Raw genomic sequence first — 27,192 nt, 5'->3', positions numbered from 1 at the left:
TTGTGGTGGGGTGAGGAAGCCTTGTTCAGATCTGGCCCTGACATATGTGAATATTTTTCCGGGAAGGTGACTGCACAGTGATCTGTGTGAAGGAGTTCTGGGCCTTACTTACAGCTGGTCCAAAACTTTTGTTTGGCAGACACTGGCCTTTCAACTCAATGCAAATTTCTGTGAAAAAAATATTGGTTTTTGTGAAAAAATTTCAGATTTTCATCAAAAAACCAAAGCCCCTCACATTTTTTGATGATAAACCTGAACATTTGTAAAGAAAAAAAAATTCCATCTGAATTCAGTCACTAGCCATTCCTTTACAGCACAGCACTGGACTGGTACCCTCAGGCTCTCTACATTAGAGAGCATTTGCATGGACACCACATGAAACACATCACGCCTATGCTTCCAGCGTGTCACAGGTGTGTCCAGTGCAATAGCTGTATGACATGCCTGAGCCCTCAGTGGTTCACTTTGAGGCATTGCAATGCTAGTTCTTGTGTAAGGGAAGCACAGGCACTGTAGTTGTACAAAGTCTGCCCAGTGCAATCCCACAGTGCTCTAGGCCACCGTCCTGAGGGCTTGGAACACGGGCTCTATCACAGGTCAATCTGCCTTCCTCAGAGCCCCCTACGCAGTCCTCTCAGTCTCAGCTTTGCCCAGACCCCACCTGTTCCCCCACAATCCCAAAGGGAGAGTCAGGACACAGGCAGCTGCTCCTGAGCTCCGTTTTCTCCCCTCTCGTGACTGCTGAGGAGTTGAGGTTGGGGTTTACATCCAGGGTACAATCAAAGGTTTTTTAAAGGCTGAAGGCAGCTGATCAGGCCATTTGCAAGCCATTGATGCTTCAGTCTGACACTTGGGACATTTTACGTAGCATTTAACTTTTTTGGTTCTCTCTAGTTTAACAAAATAGCTTGATTTTCAAACTTTACATGGATTTAAATAAGACTAAAACATGGACAAAGGTGAATTAAAAAGTCCCAACTGTAAAGACTTATGTACTAAACCTGCTATTGCTTGGTACAGTAATCCAGGCATCACAAAGAGAGTACAGCTGTGGGGGTGCTCTGCAAAACTCTCAGCCACCAAAAATGCAGATGAAGAAATGGGAATGCTGGAGCTCTCTCCTACATTGCACAGGGCCATCCAAGCTGGGGACGTGAAGAGTCTGCAATCCGTCCAAGCTCTGCTGGGCAAAGAGAGGCTAGGAGAGTCAAAGAGCTATGGCACTCATGAGCTCCATAAGGCAGTGGCATCTGGGGGGAGGTAGGGTAATTGCCACGCTCAATAGCGCTGCACTAAGGCTAGGTAGAAGGGGAGAACCGGGGAATGGGGGAATTGCAGAATTGCAATGCTGGGAGCCCCCAAGTGTCATATTGGCCATGTGGGGTATTTAAAAAAAAAAAAAAAAAAAAGTGATGAACCTTACATTAAGAATGGCACGGGTCTTGCACTTAAACCTGAGCCGTTAGCAGTATAAAAACATTTAAGAGAAGGCAGATAAATCATCTGTGATTATTATTTGTATTACTGTAGCACCTAGAGACCCCTGTCAAAACCCAGGGCCCTGTTATGCAGAACAAAGACAATCCCTGCCCTGAAGAGTTCAAATACACTTAGATTTAATCTTAAATGAAAGCACATGTATAGAATCTAAAACTCCAGGATTGTTAAAATGGCACCTGCCCATGGCATGAAATGCTTTCAGAAAAATGTGTTTGAAACAAGGAGGTAATCTACAGTTTCCATCCATTGTGTAACAATGCCTCTGTTCCACTGATAGTTGCCTGGAGTCCCCTGAAGGAAAAAGAATGATACAGAAGTACAAAGACATGGTACAGTTGCTAGAAAGGTAAGTCTGTTCACTTAGCCCTAACTTAGCCCTATCTTATATAAGGGTTTGATTCAGCTGCACATCACAGGAGTATCCAAAGGTTCCTGTTGACTCCCGTGGGCGTTGGAGCAGAGCCCTAGCTTCCAGCCAATCTGTTACTTTGTAGCTTGCATTAAGCACTTGTAGTCTCTAAATCAGATGCCTTTGGTTTTGTTTTTCTGTGATTAGAAGCACTGTATTATTTTGTTCTGCATTGGCTTGTTTTCCAGAGGTTTTCACTTGGCAGGTGTGTATCACAGAATCGCTTTCTGATGTTAATCAGCTAATGAGAAATAAAGGGCTGGCCTCCTTGGAGTATCTCTCCTGATACAGACTTATTAGAAGAGCTGGCTCTTAAATGGATGATGAAAAGGGTAGACGTTTTAATTACAACATGAAATCAATGTAGTGAAGAATCCCTATAAAAGACCCTTCAGGACGGATCCGGAGTGTGGATCTCTTGACAATGTTTCCCAGCACAGCTCTGCCATGGTAGCACTAACCAGTGTACAGGCAGCAAACATTATGTTCTCCTCTTAGACACTCAACTAGGACTAGAAATTCATCCATGTGGAAAAACATCCTCTTACCGGCTTCCCAAAACTCAGAATACCTTGTGGTTTTGCCCCAGTTGTGGAGTGATTCCCACAAAAATTAATATTAACTACTATGGGTAAAAACCTGCCATTTTCCATCAAAAATTGTGACTTTTCATGTGGGGTAAGTATATGAAGATTTGCTGTTTGTTACTGGGGTGAAATTTCACCATTCAGGAATGTGTTAATTGGCAATGCAATTAACTGAGAATCCAGCCTTGGCCGAATTAAGAAGTTCTCACTGGTGGAAAGCTCATTCCATCAAGGTGCCACCCACCATGCTCCAAGCTTCTAGGCCAAACCTCGGTTTGGTGGTGAAAGGAGGAGGAAGAAACTTTTTGACTGTGCCCCATATGGAATTACAACCCCTTTGATGTCTTGGGAATGCTGCAGGAGTCTCCTTGGTGCCAGGGAGCATGTGCGGTACAGCCTAGCAGAAGCTGAAGTGCTGCTATAAACTTTCAGTAGGTGAGCAAACTCCACATACACAAATGATGAGACTGTATGGCGTATAATTAGGCATAATCTAGATAGCTGCTTTTCACTGTCCCCATGAAACCCTGTCTGACTTCAGGACTACCAGAACGAGGAGTAATGGTCTCAAGTTGCAGTGGGGGAGGTTTAGATTGAATATTAGGAAAAACTTTTTCACTAGGAGGGTGGTGAAACACTGGAATGCGTTACCTAGGGAGGTGGTAGAATCTCCTTCCTTAGAGGTTTTTAAGGTCAGGCTTGACAAAGCCCTGGCTGGGATGATTTAACTGGGAATTGGTCCTGCTTCGAGCAGGGGGTTGGACTAGATGACCTTCTGGGGTCCCTTCCAACCCTGATATTCTATGATTCTACCAGCCTGCCAGATTTCAGTGTCCTCCTCCTAACAGCTGAGGGGCTAGAAATGTTCAAATAATGGTTCAACAGTGCCAGCTGTCATGACACGGGATAGAACTCTCAGAACAGTCCAGGATCCTAAGTCCCCATTTCAAAAGCAACTTAAACGTTTAGGAACCTAAGTCCCATTGGTTTCAAAGAAACTTAGCATACGGCTACACTCTGAGCGGGGGATGTGATTCCCAGCTCAAAGAGACATACCAGCATATGCTAAAATAGCAGTGTAGCCATGGCTGGGCGAGTGGTGGGAGGGGTTAGCTGTTTGCATGCCTACCTAGTGCTTCTGATGGGATTGTATGCAGGGAGGATAGCTCCTCCCACCGTTCATACCCTCATGGCTACTCTGCTGTTTTCGCTCATTCAGAACTACTGCACGTATGTCAATTTGAGCTGAGAATTATACCCCCAGCTCAAAGTGTAGACATACCCATAGGCTCCTAAGTGCCCCAGAGCCAGATTTTCACAGGTGCCTAAAGATGTAGATAGGCACCTAGTGGGATTGTCAACAATGACATTGATGGTAGTTAAACACACAACATCTTTAGGCATTTTTGAAAATCCCACCAGGCACCGATCTGCAGCTTTTGGGGACCAAACACCTTTGAAAATCTGTTGGTGTGGCACTTTTGAAAATGAGACTTAGTCTCCTAAATCACTCAGGTGCTTTTGAATATCTTACCTGAAATCTTTGACTTTCTGATTTGCATTTTCCCAGTTTCCTCATGCATGTATTTGCAGGTTTGGTCTTTGTGGAGGTGCTGTGGGATATTTTTTCTTAAAATTCATTCATATTTCTGAGTTGTGAAGTAGGTTTATCTTTCATTCAGACCTGCCTCTTTGGCTGACTGGCAGATGCCTGATGAACGTTGTCTCTGGCAGGTATCAGGAGAAGCTCTATAAGGATTGGTCCCAGACAGTGTCTGAAAAATCACAGTATAATCTCACCCGGCCAGTTATAAGACGAGATCCAGAGACCAAGCTGATCACAGTCAATTTTGATCTGCAGGTAAAATATGAAGATAATTAATCTCACTGCAAGACTTACTGCACATTGCACCCTGTCACGTGACTGTATTTCACTGGGGCTACCCTGGGTTCAAGAAGATGCATTGGACCCACTCTGCTAAAAGTGCATTCCCAGCACCATGCAGCATCTTCCCTGACAGACAACTTGAATTTACTCTCCTCCTCCTGGGCCATGTCTCCTGTTAAATATCATATTCAAAGTGAATCCTTCCAGTGGAAATTCCTGTGTACCTCATACACAAATCCTAATTCAGCTGTTTTGGAGCCTGCATGCTTCATGCTGTAAGAATTTACTATGCAAAAGATCTTCTATACTTTCCACAGTATGCATCCGATGAAGTGAGCTGTAGCTCACGAATGCTTATGCTCAGATAAATTGGTTAGTCTCTAAGGTGCCACAAGTACTCCTTTTCTTTTTAAGAATTCACTGTCCTTGTGTTAGGGTGACCTGTTTTTTCAGTGGTATAAAACAGGATATGTCCTTGGGGATGGATTCAACAGAAAATCCAGGCAGGGTCCATGAAGCACACAAAGGGGCTCTGGCTCTGATGTATTTTTAGTTGGGGGTAGGGGAAAGAGGATTTTGTTTATAGGAAGTTTGTGTTGAAGCTGGCCATGTGGCTAAGCAGAGGTTTTCGGTTCTGCTCTCTCAGTGCATTTATAGTTGTATCTACTGGTAAAAAACCTCAGTTTTTATCATTGTTTTTCTGATATTCCCATTAGCATCACAGAGACCACATAGCTCAAAGGGGGGGGAAGCATGAGTCCATTCCTTTTTGTGCATCATCAAGAAAATTGTTTGCTAAGTTCCAATGAGTTACACCTGTGCACATTCCATGAAGGTGAGAAGGTTGCACAGGTGTCACTGGGTCGATGTTTGAGAAGGAACATGCCCAGCATGGCTTTCAGGGGTTGCAAGGAATTTGCTGGGATGGCAGCTAGAAAAACCATCTTGTTACTTGTTCTTAAAGTACATTGGTATAGAGATTGGTGGGAGACATTCAGTACGATGCATTTGTGGGTCACTTGTCAGAGAAAAGCTCCCCTATAAGTAAAAAGCCACCCCCAAATCATTGCTTTTGAAAACTAAAAAATGTTCAGAATTAGAAAAGTGTCAGCTAACTGAGAGAAGGTGAGTGGGTCAGTCCCTGGACTGCAGTTCTGTAGGTGTCATCAGAAGAAACAATGAGTCCATGGGGTCTACTCACCACTAGGGTGCCTCCCCCTGGCCGCTTTGGGGATTAATTTTTTCCAGGTGCTGCACCCCCTCTGGCAGTCTGTTCACCTGTCCTGTCTTGCCCTGTGGCCCCTCTCACTCCAGGAGCTGCAACTTCTTCTTTGTGACTCAGCCCTCTGGCCAGGTCACTATGGTCCTCCCCTTCTGGGGTATCAAAGCTGTCCTGGGCAAACTGTCCCAGGCAGTCCGCTCTCCACTGTCTGGTTTGCACCACTTCCCTAGTAGCTGGCAGGGAAACCTGGGCCCACCCTCTACTCCATGTTCCAGCTCAGGGGCCCTCAAGTCAGCACCAAAAGTCTGTTCTATCCTGGCCCTTACTGGCTTTTCCCTGAGCCTTGCCATAATTTCTGGCTCTTTCCCCTTCTCTGAGTTTACCAGTCACACAACTGCCTCATCCCAGGGAGAACTGTAGGCTGCATGCCTCTGTTGCTCAAAACACACCTCCCTTCTCCCAGTGAGTGACTCCAGGCTACTCTGCAGCCTCCTTCTGCCCTCAGCTCCTGGACTTTATACAGGCCCCTCCTCTTTCTGTCTAGCTGAGCCTCATTTAATCAATCCCTGCTCCCTGGCTTCTCGTCCAGGTGCAGCCTGGGTAGGTAATTGGCCCACCTGAGCACCTTAACCCCTTCAGGGCCTGTGTGGGGGTGGACACCCTATCACAATGAGTCTATCTGCACTGGTTGTTTTCTAGCTGATTTCAGTGCTCAGGGAAGTGAGTTATCTGGAGGCAAACCAGGTGGAGAGCATCCCCGAAACAGCAGCAGAAATCTACTCCTCCAAGGAGTCGTACCGGAAGCTGGTGGCTAACTTGGAGCTGATGGTGAATGGGTACAATAAGATCCTGAGGACAGTCCTCGAGGTGGAATACCCTCTGGTGCAGGGGCAGCTGCAGGATATTGACTCCAGGCTGAAAGAGGCAGAAGAGACACTGAACTGGAAGACAGAAGGTAAGTCCACAAACCCACTGATTGGGGAGGTGCAGGTGAGTCATTGCTCTCCTACTCCTCAGCTGGGATTCCCAGGTCAGATGTGTTCATGGACATGTGCTCACATTCCTCCACTATGGCCATCCACTCCCTTCCTGGGCACTGTGGCATCTGGAGGAGGGTCTGGGACTGGTAGCTTTGTGTTTAAGGACATTTGAAAGCTCACGAGAAAAGCAGTGTTACCATTGGAGGAGGGCCGTTTTACGGGCTGTTGTCACTGACCTCTTTAATTTGCTAAAAATAAAGCAGTTGGATGGCTGAAACACAAGAAAAGTGAGACCCTGCTGTATGGTCTCCCCAGTGCTGCTAACAACTGCTATGGGGAGGTGCTGCTTTCGGGGGTACCAGAGTGGTGATTTCTGGGGCGGTTGGTCACTCTTCCAGTGGTGCTCTGACACCAGAATGGAAAGTGATTGAACCCCTCTAGAGCCAGGGAGGCCTGTGCAGCGCTGATGCCTGATTATTCCCAGGAAAGGTCACTGCAGCAAATAGATTTTTTTCTAGAAGCGTGAAATGAAGAGTACGATTAATAATGCACAGGCTGTTCATATGCACCATTACCTCAGGATGCTTTTACGTCAGTTCTTACCTCGTTAATTTTAAGTGCAAATAGAACAGTTTCCTGGTGGTGAATATTCCCATTTGAAAATGAACTGGTGGAAGATGCCCTTTCGTTTCCTTCCAAAAATCCATGGGGTGACCAGAAGTACTTTTGCTCTTATGACTCTCCAAAGCAAAACCACCTTTTGGGGATGATCAGGTGCTGAGAAATTGCCTCGCTTCAGACAGAACATAAAGCCTGGGACGGAGCTTCTTCCCCATGTCAGCCCCTGAGTCACCTGCCTCTAAATGCAAGCGCTTGCTGTGACTGGGATGGAGAAGCCCACATGCTGGGCTGAGCATGTGCTGGCAGCTGTGGTGGTGGCCAGAGGGCCTCATGGGGCAAATCCAGCCCCACCCCCGGGGCAGTGCAGGGTCCCCTGGCAGTGGAACTGGCTCTAGGGTTGCCAGGTGTCTGGTTTTCAACCAGAATGCCCGGTCAAAAAGGGACCCTGGCGTCTCTGGTCAGCACCGCTGACCAGGCCATTAAAAGTCTGGTTGGCAGCACTGCCGGTGCAACGGGGCTGGCAGGCTTTCTGCGCGACTCCTGGAGGGACATGCCGGTCGCTTCCGGGAGCCACCTGAGGTAAGTGCCACCTGGAGCCTGCACCCTAACACTCTCCCTCACCCAAACCCCCAGCCTGGAATACTCTCTCCACTCTGAACCCCTCATTTCTGGCTCCACCCCAGAGCCTGTACCCCTTCCCACAGCCCAACCCTCTGCCTGTGCCCAAAGCCCCCTCCCAAACTCCAAACCCCTCAGCCACACCCCCAGCCCAAAGCCCCCTCCTGCATCCTGAACCCCTCATTTCTGGCCCCACACTGGAGCCCACACCCCCAGCCCAGAGCCCCCTCCTGCACCCTGAACCCCTCATTTCTGGACCCACCCTGGAGCCCACACCCCTAGCCCAGAGCCCCCTCCCAAACTCCAAACCCCTCGGCCCCACCCCCAAACCCAGAACCCCCTCCTTCATCCCAAACCCTGACCCCTCCCCAGAGCCTGCACCCCTAGCCGGAGCCCTCACCCCCTACCGCACCCCAACCCACTGCCTCATGCCACACTCCAAACCCCTCGGCTACAGCCTGGAGCCCCCTCCTGCACCCTAGAGCCCACACTCCCGGCCAGAGCCTTCACCCCCCTCTCACACCCCAGCCCTCTGCCCCAGCCCAGTGAAAATGAGTGAGTGGGGGTGGGAGAGCGAGTGACGGAGGGAGGGGGGGATGGAGTGAGTGGGGGTGGGGCCTCGGAGAAGGGATGGGGCAGGAGGCAGGGCCTTGGGGTAGGGTGCAGGGCAGGGGTATTCAGTTTTCTGTGATTAGAAAGTTGGCAATCCTAATGGGCTCCTCTGTGTGAGGGATGGGGGAGGGGAGAATTTTGAGGGGCTGTGATGTGGGTGTCTCTCTTCTCCAGGGGCAGGAGGGAGCACAGCAAGAGTGAGCCTGGGGAGGGGCAGGGCTGGGGTAGGAGAACCATTGTTAAGCCTGTTCTCCCCTGAACATTTCCCCTGCTTGGCCTGGCTCCCAGCTCTGGGATTTGCCCTGTCTTTGATATTTCAATGACACCCTGCACACAGAGGATACTCTGTCCCCCGTGCCTTGCTGCTTCTCCAGCAGAGCTCTGGTCAGAGGGGCATTCCCACTTCCGGAAGCAGGGTCTGTGGGCCTGGCTTGAACACAGACAGTACTGTTGGCAGAAACCAGGGGAAGCAGGGTGCCTTTATTGTGAGTTCTTGGCAGGAGAAAAGAATTCGGGAAAGGCTGGGAGAGACCAACGACCCTCTTGCTGGTGATACGAGGCTTGGTGGTGTCTGGCATTCAGGGCTAGCTCTGCCCCATGTTGGGACCTATGCAGTGGTCATGGGGGACTCGTGTGACCATAAGGAAAATTCAGGAGCATTTCCTAACAGAATCCAAAGTGAGAATATGTGCAAGCCCTGCTGAATTGCTATGAAAATGCTCAGGCAGTGTCTTGACTAGGAGCCCTTTGCTGGTAGAGCAACACCAGTCTGCGGTGCCAGCTAAGCACTCCTGGAGTGGGTGCAGCTTGTATCAGCAAACCTGCACTTCGATTGGTACTGCTGATTCCAGTGCCCCACATGAAACAAGCTACGCTGGTAAAAGTGCAGCTTCCGCCAGCACAGCTGTGTCTACACGAGGGGCTTCCGCCAACACGGCTGTGTCAGGCAGAGATCACACCTCTCCGCACCCACGTAGCTATGCCGGCAGAAGTCTGTAGCATAGACAGAGCCTGAGCCAAACCCTCTTTATTTGTTGAAAAGGCCTGTGGGAGCACATCTCCGTGGTGATCGAGAGCGTTCATGACCTTGAGCGAAGGATCCAGAAAGCCAAGGACAATGTCGAGGAGATTCAGAGCATCATGAGATCGTGGGTCTCACCGATTTTTGAGAGGAAAGAAGGGAAAAAGGAAAATGTGCTCAGTCTGGATGACCGGCCTGAACGGCTAGAAAAGCGCTACAACCTCATCAAAGAGTCGGGGCTGAGAATCCATGCGCTGGTGAAGGTGAAGAGAGTCCTGGCACAGTTTTACCGTGCTACAGAGCAGATACAGAATGCTGCTGGGGGGTATTGGTTGTCCATAGAGCCTGCTTCTCTTCCCACCAAGTTTCTAGTATTCATGATTCTGGAGAAAAGTTTGAGTAAAGACCAAAATCCAGAAGGCAAATATAAAGAATCTCCTGATTTTTCAGGCAATCTCATGATTGTGCGGGACCTGTCTCCTGGTTTTGGATGTTCAGTGTTGGCAATACTGTAGTCGGTTTTATGCCCCTGTCCGCTCAGTGAGCATGTGGCTCCATAACCCCAAATCCATCGTTTCCATCGCCTTCCCGACTTCTGCCCTCACTTGCACTCCAAGCAGTAACAATAAACATACGATAAGCAGAGTTTGTTCCGGGGTCAAAATTTCTGTTGACACCTGGTGATTAGATTTTAGAGCAGGCACTTTAAACGATTTCATGGCTCAGGGAGGAGGCTCGCATTTCAAGTGTCAAATCGACTCAGATTTAGCTACTAAATTAATGCAAGAGGAACAGCCCCATCTGGCAAGTCTGCTGAAAGACAGTCCAAAAGTCTTTGTTCTGCTTTTCTGAATGTTATATTTTCTATTACTCTGAATCTCTTTGTAGTGCTGTTGAGCTGTTTAATCAACAGTCTGACTTGCACATTTTGAATTATTTCCCAAGAATGTGTAATTTCAGTCCCCAGAACCAGAATAGTCTCTGCTTCTTTGACCAGAGGAGGTGACATACATTTTGGGTTTAGTCCAGTGGTTAAAGTGCTAGCAGGAGACTTGAGGTTCAATTCCTTGCTCTACCACAGACTTTCTGTGTGACCTTGGTCAAATCTCTTAGGCCGTGTCTACACTAGAGACCTTACAGCAGCTCAGTTGTACCGACGCAGCTGCATTACTGTAAGATCTCCCGTGTAGCCGCTCTGTGCTGCTGGGAAAGCTCTCCCATTGACATGATTAATTCACCCCCAATGAGTGGTGGTATCTGTGTTAGTGGGAGAGCATCTCCCACTGACAAAGCGCTGTCCACACTGGTGCGTCTGTTGGTGTAACTTACGTCGCTCAGGGGTGTGTTTATTTTACACCCCCGAGCTACAGAAGTTATACTGACAAAAGTGCTAGTGTAGACATGCCCTAAGTCTCTCTGAGCCTCAGGTGTGCATCTGTACAATGGGGACAATGGCTGTTCCCTCCCTTGCAAGGTGCTGTGAAAATTAATGCACTGGATTGTGAGGTGCTCAGATACTATGGGAATGCGGATTGTGTAAGTAGCTCATATAGATAGCTTGAGCCAATGGGATTTTTCCCAGAGAAAGGCCCTTCCAAAGATACACAACTCTGACTATTCAATTATCAGTGGTTACCAGTGGTTCACAATCAAGCTGGAAAGGTACATTGAGTGGGGTCCCACAGGGATCAGTTCTGGGTCCGGTTCTGTTCAATATCTTCATTAATGATTTAGAAAATGGCATGAGAGTACACTTACGAAGTTTGCGGATGATACCAAGCTGGGAGGGGTTGCAAGTGCTTTGGGGGACAGGATTAGAATTCAAAAATGATCTGGACAAACTGGAGAAATGGTCTGAAGTAAATAGGATGAAATTCAATAAGGACTAGGGTTGCTAACTTTCTGATTACAGAAAACCGAGCAGCCTTGCTCTGCCCCCTGCCCCGATGCCCCACCCCTTCTCCGAGGCCCTGCCCTCACTCACTCCATCCCCCCTCCCTCCGTTGCTTGCTCTTGCCCACCTGCGCTTACGTGCTCATTTTCACTGGGCTGGAGCAGGGGCTTGGGGTGTGGGAGGAGATGAGGGCTTCAGCTGGGGGTGCAGGCTCTGGGGTGGGGCTTGCATTGAGGGGTTTGGGGTGCAGGAGGGGGGTGGGGCTGAGGGGTTCAGAGTGTGGGAGGGTGCTCAGGGCTGGGGTTGGGGTGTGGGAAGGGGTTTGGATGCGGGAGGGGCCAAGCACTGGGGCAGAGGAATGGGGTGTGGGAGGGGGTTCAGGCTCTGGGAGGGAGTTTGGGTGTGAGAGGGGGCTCAGGGCTGGGGGTTGGAGTGTAGGAGGGGGTGAAGGGTGCAGGGTCTGGGCGGTGCTTACCTTAGGCAGCTCCTGGAAGTGGCAGCATATCCCCGCCCTGGCTCCTAGGTGGGGGTGTGGCCAGGTGGCTCTGCACACTGCCCCATCCGCAGGCGCTGCCTCCGCAGCTCCCATTGGACACGGTTCCCGGTCAATGGGAACTAAAGAGCCGGCGCTTGGGGTGGGGGCAGTGCACAGAGCTGCCCGGCTGCCCCTGTATCTAGGAGCCAGAGTGGGGGACATGCCGCCACTTCCGGGAATTGTATGGAGCCATAGTCCTGCTCCGGTGTTGACCAGAGCTGCCAGGGTCCCTTTTTGACCGGGCGTTGTGGTTGAAAATGGGATGCCTGGCAACTCTAATAAGGACAAATGCAAAGTACTCCACTTAGGAAGCAACAGTCAGTTGTACACGTACAAAATTGGAAATGACTGCCTAGGAAGAAGGACTGTGGAAAGGAATCTGGGGGTCATACTGGATCACAAGCTAAATATGAGTCAACAGTGTAACACTTGCAAAAAAAGCAAACTTCATTTGAAATGTATTAACAAGAGTGTTGGAAGCAAGACACAAGAAGTAATTCTTCCACTCTGCTCTGCGTTGATTAGGCCGCAGCTGGAGTATTGTGTCCAGTTCTGGGTGTCACCTTTCAGGAGAGATGTGGAGAAATTGGAGAATATCCAGAGAAGAGCAACAAAAATAATTAAGGGTCTAGAAAACATGACCTGGAGTGAGGTGAGGGAAGATTGAAAAAATTGTGTTTGTTTAGTCTGGAAAAAAGAAGACTGAGAGGGGACATGACAACAGTTTTCAAGTACATAAAAGTTTGTTATAAGGATGGGGGAGAAAAATTGTTGTTCTTAACCTCTGAGGATAGGACAAGAAGCAATCGGCCTAAATTGCAACAACGACAGTTTAGGTTGGACTTTAGGAAAAACTTCTTAACTGTCAGGGTGGTGAAGCACTGGAATAAATTGCTTAGGGAGGTTGTGGAATCTGCATCAGTGGAGGTTTTTAAGAGCAGGTTAGACATACACCTGTCAGGAATGGTCTAGATAATACTTAGTCCTGCCATGAGCACAGATGACCTCTAAAGGTCCCTTCCAGTCCTACGATTCTATGATGTGGGCCCAGTTCAGGTATATAAATGCAGAAGGGAAGTTCTCAGTGCTAAGCCCCTCTCTTTTCATCAACTTCCCATCAGAACACAGCCTGTGGCAAGGAATTCCTCTAATGTGCCTGCATCCCTATCATCCTCCTTTGGATATTTCCTAGGAGCCTTTATATCGGCTGAAATATTCTTCACTGCTCAGAAATCTATTACCGATTCCAAAGGCAGCAGCATTACAATCAAGGCACTAATAACATGGAAAGGAAACAGAGTAACAGCCGCATTAGTCTGTATTCGCAAAAAGAAAAGGAATACTTGTGAGCTACAGCTCACTTCATCGGATGCATACTGTAGAAAGTGTAGAAGATCTTTTATACACACAAAGCATGAAAAAATACCTCCCCCCACCCCACTCTCCTGCTGGCAATAGCTTATCTAAAATGATCACTCTCCTTACAATGTGTATGATAATCAAGTTGGGCCATTTCCAGCACAAATCCAGGTTTTCTCACCCGCCCCCCGCACACAAACCCACTCTCCTGTCACAACCTCACTGTGTGCATGGGGGAGGGGGGGGAAGGGGAGAGAGAGGCAGAAAGGTCCAGGGTAGTCTGGGGAGGTGGGGGACCAGAGGTTAGACATGGGGGGGCTGGCAGGAGAGTGGGTTTGTGTGTGTGTGTGTGTGGGGGGGTGTATAAAAGATCTTCTACACTTTCCACAGTATGCATCCGATGAAGTGAGCTGTAGCTCACGAAAGCTTATGCTCAAATAAATTGGTTAGTTTCTAAGGTGCCACAAGTACTCCTTTTCTTTTTATGGAGAGGAAAGCACAGAGAGTGATATGACAGGAAAATAGTAAGCGGGAAACAAAGGGCCCTTCCCTGAGTAATTCTACCGGAGGTCACTGGTGTCTGTTACAGCTTCCCTTACCTCCCTCTGTAGCAAATGCAACACTTTGCCTTTGGTTAGGGGTTCTCAATTTTCATTGTACTGCAACCCCCTTCTGACAACAAAAATTACTACATGACCTCAGGAGAGGGGACCACAGCCTGAGCCTCACTGCCCTGCACTGGGGTGGGGGTGGGGCAAAGCCCAAGCCCAAGAACTTCAGCCTGAGGGGGGACTGTAACCTGAGCCCTGCCACCCAGGGCTGAAGCTCTTAGGCTTCAGTTTGGGCCCCATGCTCCAGCAAGTCTAACACCATTAAAACAGGGTCCTGACCCACAGTTTGAGAGCCACTGGGTTAGAGAGACAGTGAGTAAGGTAGTATCTTTTATAGGACCAACTTCTGTTGGTGAGAGAGACAACCTTGCAAGCTACACAAAGGTCTTCTTTAGCTCTGGGAAAGGTACCAGTGTCCCAGCTAAATAAATGGTGGAACAGATTGCTTAGCATAAGTAAAAAGAAAAGGAGTACTTGTGGCACCTTAGAGACTAACCAATTTATTTGAGCTCAAATAAATTGGTTAGTCTCTAAGGTGCCACAAGTACTCCTTTTCTTTTTGCGAATACAGACTAACACGGCTGTTCCTCTGAAACTTAGCATAAGTAGTTAGCACATTTTCTAAGAGACCATTCAAGGTGAATTGGCCCATTAATACCTCTGCAGTCATAGGACAAAAAGGGGAGTTAGTGGGTTGCAGATTGTTTTAATAAACCATAAATCCAGTAAAGCATAAGCTTTTGTGGGCTACAGCCCACTTCATCGGATGCATAGAATGGAACATATAGTAAGAAGATATATATACACATACATACAGATAAGTTGGAGGTTGCCATACAAACTGTGAGAGGCTAATTAGTTAAGATGATCTATTATTCAAGCTCAGCAGTTTCTCCTTGGAGTCTGGTTTTGAAGCTTTTCTGTTGCAAACATTCAAAACATCCAAAAACCGGTAGGAGAACACTTCAATGTCTCTGGCCACTCAGTAAAAGATTTAAGGCTGGCAATTTTGCAACAGAAAAGCTTAAAAAAAAAAGACTCCAAGGAGAAACTGCTGAGCTTGAATTAATATGCAAACTAGATACCATTAACTTGGGTTTGAATGGAGACCGGGAGTGGCTGGGTCATTACACATATTGAATCTATTTCCCTATGTTAAGTATCCTCACACCTTCTTGTCATCTGTCTAAATGGGCCACCTTGATTATCACTACAAAAGTTTTTTTTTCCTCCTGCTGATAATAGCTCATCTTAACTAATTAGCCTCTCACAGTTTGTATGGCAACTTCCAACTTGTATGTATGCATATATCTTCTTACTATGTGTTCCATTCTATGCATCCGATGAAGTGGGCTGTAGCCCACGAAAGCTTATGCTCTAATAAATTTGTTAGTCTCTAAGGTGCCACAAGTACTCCTGTTCTTTTTGCGGATACAGACTAACACGGCTGCTATTCTGAAACCTGTCATAAATCCAGTGTCTTTATGAAGAGCATGATTTTTAATGTCTAGCAAAGTTATGAATTTAAACTACCAGGCTCATCTTTTGGAGGTGCTGTTCAAGTTTTCTGTAAGGATGCGGACTGAGGGGTCAAATATAGAGTGATCATTCTGTGAAACATGTTCACCCATGGGTGACGTGGTGTTTTTGTCTTTTATCATTTTTCTGTGTGAGTTCATTCGAGAGTGGAGTGATTGTCTGGCTTCACCCACATAATTGTTATTGGGGCATGTAATGCACTGGATCATGTTGTGATGGGTGTGTGTAGGACCCAGGGATCCTGAAAGGTGTGTTGGGAGTAAGGGGTGACAATGCAGTCAGACAGAGCAATCTGAATCACTCCTGTGAGGCAGGGCAGGGCTATTAGCCCCATCATAGAGATGGGAACTCCAGTGCAGAGAGGCTAAATGATTTATTCAAGGTCACACAAAAGTCTGTGTTCGAGGAGGGAACAGAACCCAGGGCACTTGTATGCTAGGTTAGCACCTTCACTGCTAGACCATCCTTCCTATCTGCTCTCTGTCTTCCTGAAGGCTATCAACCTGCTTAATCTCTCTCTATTAATTTGTAGCTGTTGTTTTAATAAAGGTCCAGTGGGTCATTCTACCATGAGACGAATTCAGTCTGGCTGTATTTGAAGGTGACTTCCATTTTTTTTCAGGAAAACCTGAGTCTGTTTGCCGCAGACCCCACCTCCGAAGTTTGGGAAGCCTACGTTGATTATGTGGATGAAATGATCTTGGATGGATTCTTTAACGCTATTGAGTGCTCCCTCAAATACCTCCTGGAAAACACAGGTAACTGAGCTGTCCTTTCTCAGGTCAGGGTGGCTTCCCCTCTCTGCTCTCAGCGAGGTTTCCATTGCTAGTGTGTAGCTGGAACGTCCTGACCTGCTGTCCATGACTAGGAGGTGTTTGTGTCTGGACAGGAGGGAGGCAGCTGGACAAGGAGTGCAGTTTTGCTGTGCAGCAAGAGCAGGAGTCATTGTGTGCTGAGCTGCCCTGTCAGAGCTCCTGGGGATGGCTCCGGGCTGCACTGAGAGTCTCCACATGTACGTGGTTTCCGTTAGCTCCAGGTATGCCAACACTGCCACATAACACCTGTGGCTGGCCAATGTCAGCGACTCGGGCTCGCGGGGCTCAGGCTGTGGGACTATAAGATTGTTGTATAACTATTCAGGCTTGGCATTCAGCCTGAGGCAGCTGACGCGGGCCATCCGCAGGTGTTTAATTACAGCGTAGCATATCCTTCGAGACCCAGGCGTTACCAGGCTGTGGTTCCCATCTGGAGGAACACAGCACAGACGGAGGAAGGGTAATAGCACTGTGTTGCCTGATTTCTGTTTCACACTCTCCCTGGAGACAAGTAGATGCTCTTTTTCGGTCTGCCTCTGTGCTTACACTGACACTGTACCATTGGCATCACCATAGGCTGGCTAGTCGCAGCAAGTGTTTGAGAAGCCCATTAACGTGTGGAGCCCTCACATAAACTGAGTGGAGGCAGAGAAATCTGTAGAGCAGATTAGTGCTAATGGGCCGGGGGTGGAGAGCACCACACAGGACGATGGACAATGTAATTTAGAGTCGTGATCCCAGCTCTGCTGAGTGGTGCTGGCACCAGTGAGAGCCTCTCTCCCATCTGCAAAGGACCTAGGCACTGCGTGACCCCCTCTTCCACATCCAGGAGGGGCTCAACGGTCCAGTTTGTGACTGGTCAAATGGAATAAGAGACCTGGCCCATGAGGAAATCTGGTCCCAGTCACCCACCCCAGGTCTGTGCAGCACAGAGATGACACAAGTAAAGTGTATTTCTTCTGCTTGCTATGACCATATGGTGAATTCTGTTAATCTCTTCACAGCATTTGCCATGCCAGGCACTTTCCTCCCTGTGATTAATAAGGGACCATTAGATCATCTTTTCTAACCTCCTGCATAATACAGGCCATTATATTTCACCCAGTCACCCCCGTATTGAGCCCAGTAACTTGTGTTTGACTAAAGCATCTTTTACAGTCTGGATTTGAAGAGATGGAGAATCCACCACTTCCCTGGGCCATTTGTTCCAGTGGTTAATCACCCTCACTTTTAAAATAACGTGTCTTATTTCTAATTGGACTTTGTCTGGCTTCTGCTTCCAGTCATTGGTTCTTGTTCTGCCTTTCTCCTCCTGATTAAAGAGCCCTTAAGTACCTGGTATTTCCTTCCCGCGAAGGCACTTCTGTACTGTAATTTAGTCACTTCTCAGTTTTCTTTTTGGTAAACTAAACAGTCTGAGCTCTGTCTCTCACTGTACAGCATTTTCTTCAGGTCTCAAATCATTTGTGTGACTCTTTTCTGCACCCTCTCCAAATTTTCAACATCCTTTTAAAAATGTGGACACCAGAACCGGATACTGTATTCCAGTATTGGTCTTACCAGTGCCGTATGCAGAAGTAAAAATCATCTTCCTACTCCTACGTGCTACTGCCCTGTTTATACATCCAAGGATCGCATGAACTCTGTTTGTAACAGCATCACACTAGGAACTTGTGTTCAGTTGCTTGTGCATCATGATCCCTGAATCCTTTCAGTGTTACTGCATTCCAGGATGCAGTCCCCCCATTGAGCAGGGATGGCTGCATTCCTTGTTCCTAAACGTGTAAGCTTGCATTTGGCTGTATTAAAACACATTTTGTTTGAATGGGCCCATTTTTCAAGTGATTCAGATCACTCTGTATTTCTGCACTGTTCTCATTATTCTTTGCCACGTTGCCAGGCTTTGTGTTATCTACAAATTTTATTAGCAATGATTTTATATTTATTTCCAGGTTGTTGATGAAAATGTGGAACAGCATCAGGCCTAGTACCAATCCCTGCAGAGCCCCACTAGAAACGTCCTGATTCCCTACTGACAACTGCTTTTTGAGATCTGTGTGTTAGCTAGTCCTTAACCACATAATGTGTGCTCTCCTGATGTTGTATAGTTCAAATTTTTTAATCCTAATAGCATGTGATACTAAATCAAACGTCTTATAAAAGTTTAAGATTGTCAGAGTCTGCTCAGTTACCTTGATCAGCCAAACTTGTAATCTCATCAAAGAGTGAAATTAAATTTGTTTGACTTGAAGAATTTTCCATAAAACCATGTTGACTGGCATTAAGTATATTCCTATCCTTTAATTCTTTATCAGTTGAATCCCGTATCATGTTTTCCATTACTTTGCCTAGGATTGATGTCAGGCTAACCAGCGTATGGTTGCCACAGTCATCCCAATTGCCCTTTTCGGATATTGACACAACATTAGCACTCTCGCAGTCTTCTGGAATTTCCCCATTGTTCCAATATTTATTCAAAATTAGTGTCAGTGGGCCAGAGATCTCCTCATCTTACTCTTTTCAGACTCCTGGGTGGAAGTTATCTGAGCCTACTGATTTAAAAATGTTTATCCCTAGTAGGTGTTTCTTAACATCCTACGTAGTTACTAATTGGCTGGTAAGTTCTTCATCATTCTCATGTGATATGAGTACATCATTCTGCTTTTTTCCAAGTACAGAAAAAGACAAATTTTTAAAACACTTTTGCCTTTTCTGCATCATTAATAATTTTGCCATCATTTTCTAGTAATGAACCTATCCCATTGTTAGGATTTCTTTTGTTCCTGATATACTTATTAAAAGACCTCCTTTTTGTCCTCGGTCTTTCCAGCCATGGATTTTTCCCTGATGTCTTTCATAGAATATCAGGGTTGGAAGGGACCTCAGGAGATCATCTAGTCCAACCCCCTGCTCAAAGGAGGACCAATCCACAACTAAATCATTCCAGCCAGGGCTTTGTCAAACCTGACCTTAAAAACCAATAAGAAAGGGGATTCCACCACCTCCCTAGGTAACGCATTCCAGTGTTTCACCACCCTCCTAGTGAAAAAGTTTTTCCTAATATCCAACCTAAACCTCCCCCACTGCAACTTGAGACCATTACTCCTTTTTCTGTTATCTGCTACCACTGAGAACAGTCTAGATCCATCCTCTTTGGAACCCCCTTTCAGGTAGTTGAAAGCAGCTATCAAATCCCCCCTCATTCTTCTCTTCTGCAGACTAAATAATCCCAGTTCCCTCAGTTTCTCCTCATAAATCATGTGCTCTAGCCCCCTAATCATTTTTGTTGCCCTTCGCTGGACTCTCTCCAATTTCTCCACATCCTTCTTGTAGTGTGGGGCCCAAAACTGGACACAGTACTCCAAATGAGGCCTCAACAATGCTGAATAGAGGGGAATGAGCACGTCCCTCGATCTGCTGGCAATTCTCCTGCTTATACATCCCAAAATGCTGTTGGCCTTCTTGGCAACAACTGCACACTTTTGACTCATATCCAGCTTCTCATCCACTGTAGCCCCTAGGTCCTTTTCTGCAGAACTGCTGCCTAGCCACTCAGTCCCTAGTCTGTAGCAGTGCATGGGATTTTTCCATCCTAAATGCAGGACTCTGCACTTGTCCTTGTTGAACCTCATCAGATTTCTTTTGGTCCAATCCTCTAATTTGTCTAGCTCCTGCTGTATCCTATCCCTACCCTCCAGTGTATCTACCACTCCTCCCAGTTTAGTGTCCTCTGCAAACTTGCTGAGGGTGCAATCCACACCATCCTCCAGATCATTAATGAAGATATTGAACAAAACTGGCCCCAGGACCGACCATTGGGGCACTCCGCTTGACACCAGCTGCCAATTAGACATGGAGCCATTGATCATTACCTGTTGAGCCCAAAGATCTAGCCAGCTCTCTATCCATCTTCTAGTCCATTCATCCAGCTCATACTTCTTTAACTTGCTGGCAAGAATACTGTGGGAGATCGTATCAAAAGCTTTGCTAAAGTCAAGTTAAAACACGTCCACGGCTTTCCCCTCATCCACAGAGCCAGTTATCTCATCATAAAAAGCAGTTAGGTTAGTCAGGCATGACTTGCCCTTGATGAATGCATGCTGACTGTTCCTAATCACTTTCGTCTACTTTAAGTGCTTCAGAATTGATTCCTTGAGGACCTGCTCCATGATTCTTCCAGGGACTGAGGTGAGGTTGTCTGGCCTGTAGTTCCCCGGATCTTCCTTCTTCCCTTTTTTAAAGATGGGCACTACATTATCCTTTTTCCAGTCATCCAGGACCTCCGCCGATCGCCATGAGTTTTCAAAGATAATGGCCAATGGCTCTGCAATCACATCCACCAACTCCTTTAGCACCCTCGGATGCAGTGCGTCTGGCCCCATGGATTTGTGCTTGTCCAGCTTTTCTAAATAGTCGCAAACCACTTCTTTCTTCACAGAGGGCTGGCCACCTCCTCCCCATGCTGTGCTGCCCAGTGTAGTAGTCTGGGAGCTGACCTTGTTCGTGAAGACAGAGGCAAAAAAAGCATTGAGTACATTAGCTTTTTCCACATCCTCTGTCACTAGGTTGCCTCCCCCATTCAGTAAGGAGGCCACACTTTCCCTGACCACCTTCTTGTTGCTAAAATACCTGTAGAAACCATTCTTGTTACTCTTAACATCCCTTGCTAGTTACAACTCCAATTGTGATTTGGCCTTCCTGATTTCACTCCTGCATGCCCAAGCAATATTTTTATACTCCTCCCTGGTCATTTGTCCAATCTTCCACTTCTTGTAAGCTTCTTTTTTGTGTTTAAGATCAGCAAGGATTTCACTGTTAAGCCAAGCTGGTTGCCTGCCATATTTACTATTCTTTCTACACATCGGGATGGTTTGTTCCTGCAACCTCAATAAGGATTCTTTAAAATACAGCCAGCTCTTCTGGACTCCTTTCTCCCTCATGTTGTTCTCCCAGGGGATCCTGCCCATCAGTTCCCTGAGGGAGTCAAAGTCTACTTTTCTGAAGTCTAGTGTCCGTATTCTGCTGCTCTCCTTTCTTCCTTTTGTCGGGATCCTGAACTCGACCGTCTCATGGTCACTGCCTCCCAGGTTCCCATCCACTTTTGCTTCCCCTACTAATTGTTCCCGGTTTGTGAGCAGCAGGTCAAGAAGAGCTCTGCCCCGAGTTGGTTCCTCCAGCACTTGCACCAGGAAATTGTTGCCTATGCTTTCCAAAAACTTCCTTGCTTTTCTGTGCACTGTTGTATTGCTCTCCTAGCAGATATCGGGGTGATTAAAGTCCTCCCTGTGATCTAATTACTTCTGTTAGTTGCCTGAAGAAAGCTTCGTCCACCTCATCCCCCTGATCTGGTGGTCTATAGCACACTCCCACCCTGGCATCACCCTTGTTGCTCACACTTCTAAACTTAGTCCAGAGACTCTCAGGTTTTTCTGCAGTTTTAGTTTCCCTGCAGTCTTTAGTTTCCCTTATCAATATTCTACACTTCATAACTTGTAATTTATACTAATTGCTGTATATTTGCTTTTTTACGTTTATTTGTTGCTTTTTTATTACTAATTGCTGCCATCATCACTGAAGAGGATGGGCTGTTAGCCAAAGTTGTCATCTTTTCTTGATTGTGGAACCTAATAAACTCTTCTTTTAAGAACTCCCAATTTTCATTCAGATTTTTCTGTCTAAATGTTTTCTCCCAGTCAGTTTCACTTCTAAATTTTCTCAGCATGGGGAAATTAGGTGTTTTGAAACATTAGATATTTATTTTATTGGTTGGAACTGTCCTCTGTTTGCCCATAATGCATATAATCAGGTCATGATCACTGATCCTTGGGAAACCACCAATCAATTATTCGTTCAGCTCTAGTGTCCACTGGGTGGAGGTGGGGGCGGGGGCGTGGTGGGGGGGCGTGGTGGTGGAGTAAAGTCACTTCTTGTCTTACTCTAGCCCAGACCCCATCATCTCTTTTGCTCTCTGTCAGATTCCAAGGCAGCACTGGCTCCCCTGTTTGAGGTGCGGCTGGATCTGGTTATCCCCGATTTGGTATTCCATCCCGCGCTGGATCCTGGTGCTAACGATGGCTTCTATGACATGGTCGAAGGACTCCTCAATGACATCTACCGGATCTCGTCCCTGGTGTCCAGGCTGGCTGAGCACAGTGTTTTCCCTCACTATCAGGTCTCTTGCCCCAGTGCATGATTTCCTATTGCACAGCAATGTGCAAAGTGTGCTCTGGATGAGCATCCACTCACAAGGCCTCTCTGTCATTTCCTAGGCTGATATGGAGGACATGGGTGACTTAGCTGACATGCGCCACAGCCTCATGGAGCGTGTGCAGAACACGATGTCAACCTGCAATGGCTATCGCAACTCCTTCGACCACTACTCTTACCTCTATGGGGATGACAGGAAGGAATTCATACGCCAGTTCCTGTTGTATGGGCACGTCCTGACTGCAGCAGAAATTGAAGCCCATGCGGACAATGGAGTCCCAGAGAGCCCTCCCACATTGCATCAGTTCAGGGAGCAAATTGACTCCTACGAGAGAATCTATGATGAAGTCAACCGCCTGGAACCAGTGAACATCTTCGACAGTTGGATGAAAATTGATGCTCGGCCTTTCAAAGCATCCCTGCTGAATGTCATCAAAAGGTGGAGCCTGATGTTTAAGCAGCATCTCATTGATCATGTGACACACAGGTAACAAAGATTTGTCTGTCCCATCTCCAGATCTCCATTCATTGGGCTCCATCCAGGAGGTTACACTGAGCAGTGTGGGATTTGTTTTCTCTGTCCACCCCATACTGTCCTGAGGAGTGAAGCACCGTCATGTCCCCTACACGTTGCATTCCCTGAAAGTGTTACTCTGACGTGAGGCCTTGCACTGGGTCTGAGGCTGGGGGAGTGGTGCTGCTGAGTGGCTAGGACAGCGCTCTGCTGAGCTAGGCTCTTAGGTCCTACTTCCAGTTATTCCAGGGACTTGCTCTATCTGTTTGTCTATTGTTTTTATACTTATCCTGTCTGTACCTAGCTCCCCCACACGTAAAGCTGGGCTAATACTGCAAGATATTTCCTGTGCATAGTTCCTTAAAGTTTTAAATGAATTTGCTCTTTCGTGTTTCCTTTCTCTGAACATTTCATCTAGGGTTGTTGGCATGAGGGATCCTGGAGAGTGAGTTTCAAAGTCGCAAGTGTGAGGAAGGAAAGAAATTTTAAATTAACATAGGTTAAATGCCAGAAGTGCCTGCTCACTCATCCAGTCAGGGAAGAGAAACAATACCATGTGACTTATTTGACCAATTACAACAAAAGAACACAGTCTGATTATCAAATACTCACAGAGGACTGTTTGAAATCAATCCGTTGGGTTAAAAAATATTCACATTAAAGATTGGTAGATAGTCCTGAAGAGCAAATACATTGGAGGAAAATGTGATCTTCTTATGGTTATTCCAAGAGCACAAAAGGAGTCTCAATCTGTCAGATAAAATATTTCTTACCAATAATTTCCTCAGCTTTAAAAGTAGATATCATGATGCACATACTAACTATAGCTTACAGGGATGTTTAAAGGCCTAATTAATGAAGGATTTCTTGGATGGAAGGCATTATGTATAGGAATGTCAAGTAAGTGTGTATGCATATGTGTATATGTTGTGACAGAGTCAGGCCAGATGGATAGACGTGATAGAAGGCAGATATATTAGCCCCAGGTTAAGTAGGTCCCTTTTCCCTGGGTAAGGTAACAGGGAAGGTTCCAGAACAATCAGAAACTTTCTGGAAACAATTAAGTCAGACAGGCTGATTAGAACACCTGCAGCCAATCAAGAAGCTGCTAGAATCAATTAAAACAGGCAGGGTAATCAGGGCACCTGGGTTTAAAAAGGAGCTCACTTCAGTTTGTGGTGTGCCTGCGAGGAACTGGGAGCAAGAGGCGCAAGGGGGGAGGGATAGCTCAGTGGTTTGAGCATTGGCCTGCTAAACCCAGGGTTGTGAGTTCAATCCTTGAGGGGGCCATTTAGGGATCTGGGGCAAAAATTGGGGATTGGTCCTGCTTTGAGCAGGGGGTTGGACTAGATTACCTCCTGAGGTCCCTTCCAACCCTGATATTCTATGATTCTATGAAGAAGCTGAGAGTGAGAAGGTGTACTGCTGGAAGACTGAGAATTACAAGCATTATCAGACATCAGGAGGAAGGTTCTGTGGTGAGAATAAAGAAGGTGTTGCGAGGAGGCCATGGGGAAGTAGCCCAGGGAGTTGTAGCTGTCATGCACCTGTTACAGGAGCCACTGTAGATGGCTGCAATCCACAGGGCCCTGGGCTGGAACCTGGAGTAGGGGGTGGGCCTGGGTTCCCCCCATCCCTCCATCCCCCGCAACTCCCTACTTGATACAGGAGGAGTTGAACTGAACTGTGGGTTCCACCAGAGGGGATGGTCTCTGGCCTGTTCCCCGATCCACTAGGTGGATCAGCAGAGACTGCAGGGATTGTTCTTCTTCCTTTCCCCGTGCTGGCCAGTGATGAGGCTAACTGAGTGAACAGCAGATTTGAGCCACGAAAGTGGCCAAACTGAGGGCTGCTGTGAACCTCTGAGGCAAGCAAATCCACCAGTAAGTGCAGGATCCACCAAGGCAGAGGAGGAACTTTGTCACAATGTATATATATATGTATATATAATATACACACACACTTGACACTCCTGTAATGCCTTCCATCCAAGAAACAGATTTATACAAAAATATACACACGGTATATACACATTTCTTGGATGTGTGTGTGTGTGTGTATATATATATGTATATGTATGTGTATATATATGTATGTGTATGTATATACACACACACCAAACAATCAATCTACCTACCCACCCTATCCTATCCACCTGTCATTACCAGAAATAAAAGGTATAATCTGGATATTTCCTATTTCTAAACTTCTCTTGCTTTCCGTGCATGCATTAAGGTAATATGGCAACCATGTCCTCAACTTCCCTGAAATGTTAACTCTTTGTGAATAACTTAGTTCATAAGATGATTAAATCTTTTTGTACATAGGTCCTGATTCAACAATGCGCTCCTGTGAGGCAAAGCATGTTAGCATATGTAGTCCTATTGACCCTCATTGGATTTAAGGGGGTGCTACAGGTTCAATATGTGCTTAGCTGAATTGGGGCCCTATAGACTGGGGGTGTATGAGATGGGCAGGATTAGAAAGGTTTTTCTCTTTGAACTCTGTACAAGTCCAGAGCCTGGATTAAGGTACATAATGTGTAATTCTTCGAGTGCTTATTCATGTCAATTCCAAGCAGGTGTGTGTGTGCTGCGTGCACGACAGCCGGAAGATTTTTCCCCTAGCAGTATCTATAGGGTCGGCCTGGGTGCCCCCTGGAGTCGTGCCTTCATGGCGCCCAATATAGGGCCCTGCTGACCCGACCCCTGCTCGGTTTCTTTTTACCGCCAGTGACAGCTATATGGAACTTTCCTCACTCTTGCATCTGCAAGTGCCTTTAGTGGTGTCCCACTGTCATTTGTACATAGTTAGATTCTTAGTAGTATTAGTGGTGTTAGTAGGTTCTCTAAGTTTCCGTTGCGGGGGTCTCCCCCCTGTTTTGTTTCCCTACACCGGGGCATGCCTTGGTCACCGGGGTTCAAATTGTGTGAAGTCTGCAGTAAATTGATGCCAAAGAGTGAGCCACACACTTCTTGTTTTGAAGTGCCTTGGGGAGAGTCACCAAAAGGACAAATGCGGCATTTGTCAGGAGTTTCGACTGAGGACCCTTAAGGATCATGAGCAGAGACTCAGAATTCTTCTCATGGAGGCAGCCCTCCATCCACAGTCCAACCTCGGGTTGGCGGAGCCTCTGTGCGCAGCGCACCAGCTCCAAGAAAGGAGGCTAAGGACTCCTGGCACCGGCACGGCGCTGAACATAAGACTTCTGGCAGGCGCCGATCCTCATCCCTGGTGCCCCAGAAGAAAAAGAGGTGGGAGAGGGGGTGCTCTTCCTCTCCTAAGCCTAAGGAGCCAGTGGCAGGGAGGCCTCAGTCCATCGAGCCTACTTTGGGTCTGCAGCCTTCCAGGGGCTCATCAACTCCTGCCCTTAAAGGGTCCAGTCGAGTCCGGCCCACTACCGTTCTCTGGACCTTCATGGCTGGGACATTCAACTCCCCTCCACTCTGGAGACTTTTGAGACAGCTCAGGACCTTATTCGTCTGATAGTACCACCTTCTGCAAGGAGGGACGAGGCACCGGTGATAACCCAGCCACCTATCCCATCTCGGGGCAAGCTGGCGATGATGTCACACCACTCCCCATCTCCGCTGCACCATTCCCCGGTGCCAGCCGCCCACGTGGGGGGACTGCACCAATCCCCAGAGGCCCAGCACTGCTCATCGGCACCACCCAATACTGCTCCTCCATGGTCTTCCTTTTCCGAGACCTCAGGGTCTGAGGCGGAGTCCCATCGTTCAGATAGGTCCAGCAGCAGGCGGTCTAGATCTCAGCGACACCGCCAGCCTCCTCCGGCGCCATTGCCACCTCAATGGCAACCACCAACTCAGTGGCCCTTTTGGACTCCCTGGGCCTATCATCAAGCCCGGGGTCAGAGCCAGGCATTGCGATCCAGGTCGGCGTTGGTTGTGTTGGCATCCTTCGCTCCCTCGCAGCAGCTGGCATCAGAGACAACGCCGATATCTCCACCTGCCGCTCAGGCGACCATCTGGGCACCGACCTCTGCGACACCGGAGATGCAGGAGCCCAACGAACAACATGACCCTCTTGGTACCGAGGGCAGTGACCTAGGCCATGTGCCGGTGCTCTCGTCCTTCCCCAGATAAGGCCATTGCGGATGCTTCAACGGCCCTGACCTTGGAGGGTAGCAGGGTCCTGCAACAGTTGTTGCGTAGGGTGGCCCAGAACCTGGGTCCTCGCGTATTGTGCTGCCACTCATCAAAACTATAAATGAGACCACAAAAGCTTTGTGGCAGACTC

At 47.5% G+C, this 27,192-nt stretch overlaps 1 protein-coding gene across 5 annotated transcripts in view; it reads left to right on the top strand.

Annotated features, from left to right (window-relative positions):
• Positions 1-27,192, top strand: part of DNAH9 (dynein axonemal heavy chain 9) — a 391,252-nt gene that overhangs the window by 37,645 nt on the left and 326,415 nt on the right. For all 5 annotated transcript variants that reach the window (XM_073310874.2, XM_073310873.2, XM_073310875.2 and 2 more), the window contains 7 exons: positions 1,778-1,846; positions 4,231-4,357; positions 6,306-6,561; positions 9,480-9,721; positions 16,019-16,154; positions 22,187-22,383; positions 22,481-22,905. In XM_073310874.2, coding sequence (XP_073166975.2) covers positions 1,778-1,846; positions 4,231-4,357; positions 6,306-6,561; positions 9,480-9,721; positions 16,019-16,154; positions 22,187-22,383; positions 22,481-22,905 — 1,452 coding nt within the window. The remainder of the gene's footprint in view (positions 1-1,777; positions 1,847-4,230; positions 4,358-6,305; positions 6,562-9,479; positions 9,722-16,018; positions 16,155-22,186; positions 22,384-22,480; positions 22,906-27,192) is intronic.

The sequence above is a fragment of the Lepidochelys kempii genome, chromosome 14 (genome assembly GCF_965140285.1).
Source record: "Lepidochelys kempii isolate rLepKem1 chromosome 14, rLepKem1.hap1, whole genome shotgun sequence".
In the NCBI taxonomy this organism is placed as follows: Eukaryota; Metazoa; Chordata; order Testudines; family Cheloniidae; genus Lepidochelys; species Lepidochelys kempii.
This window is presented reverse-complemented; position numbering and strand designations above follow the sequence as displayed.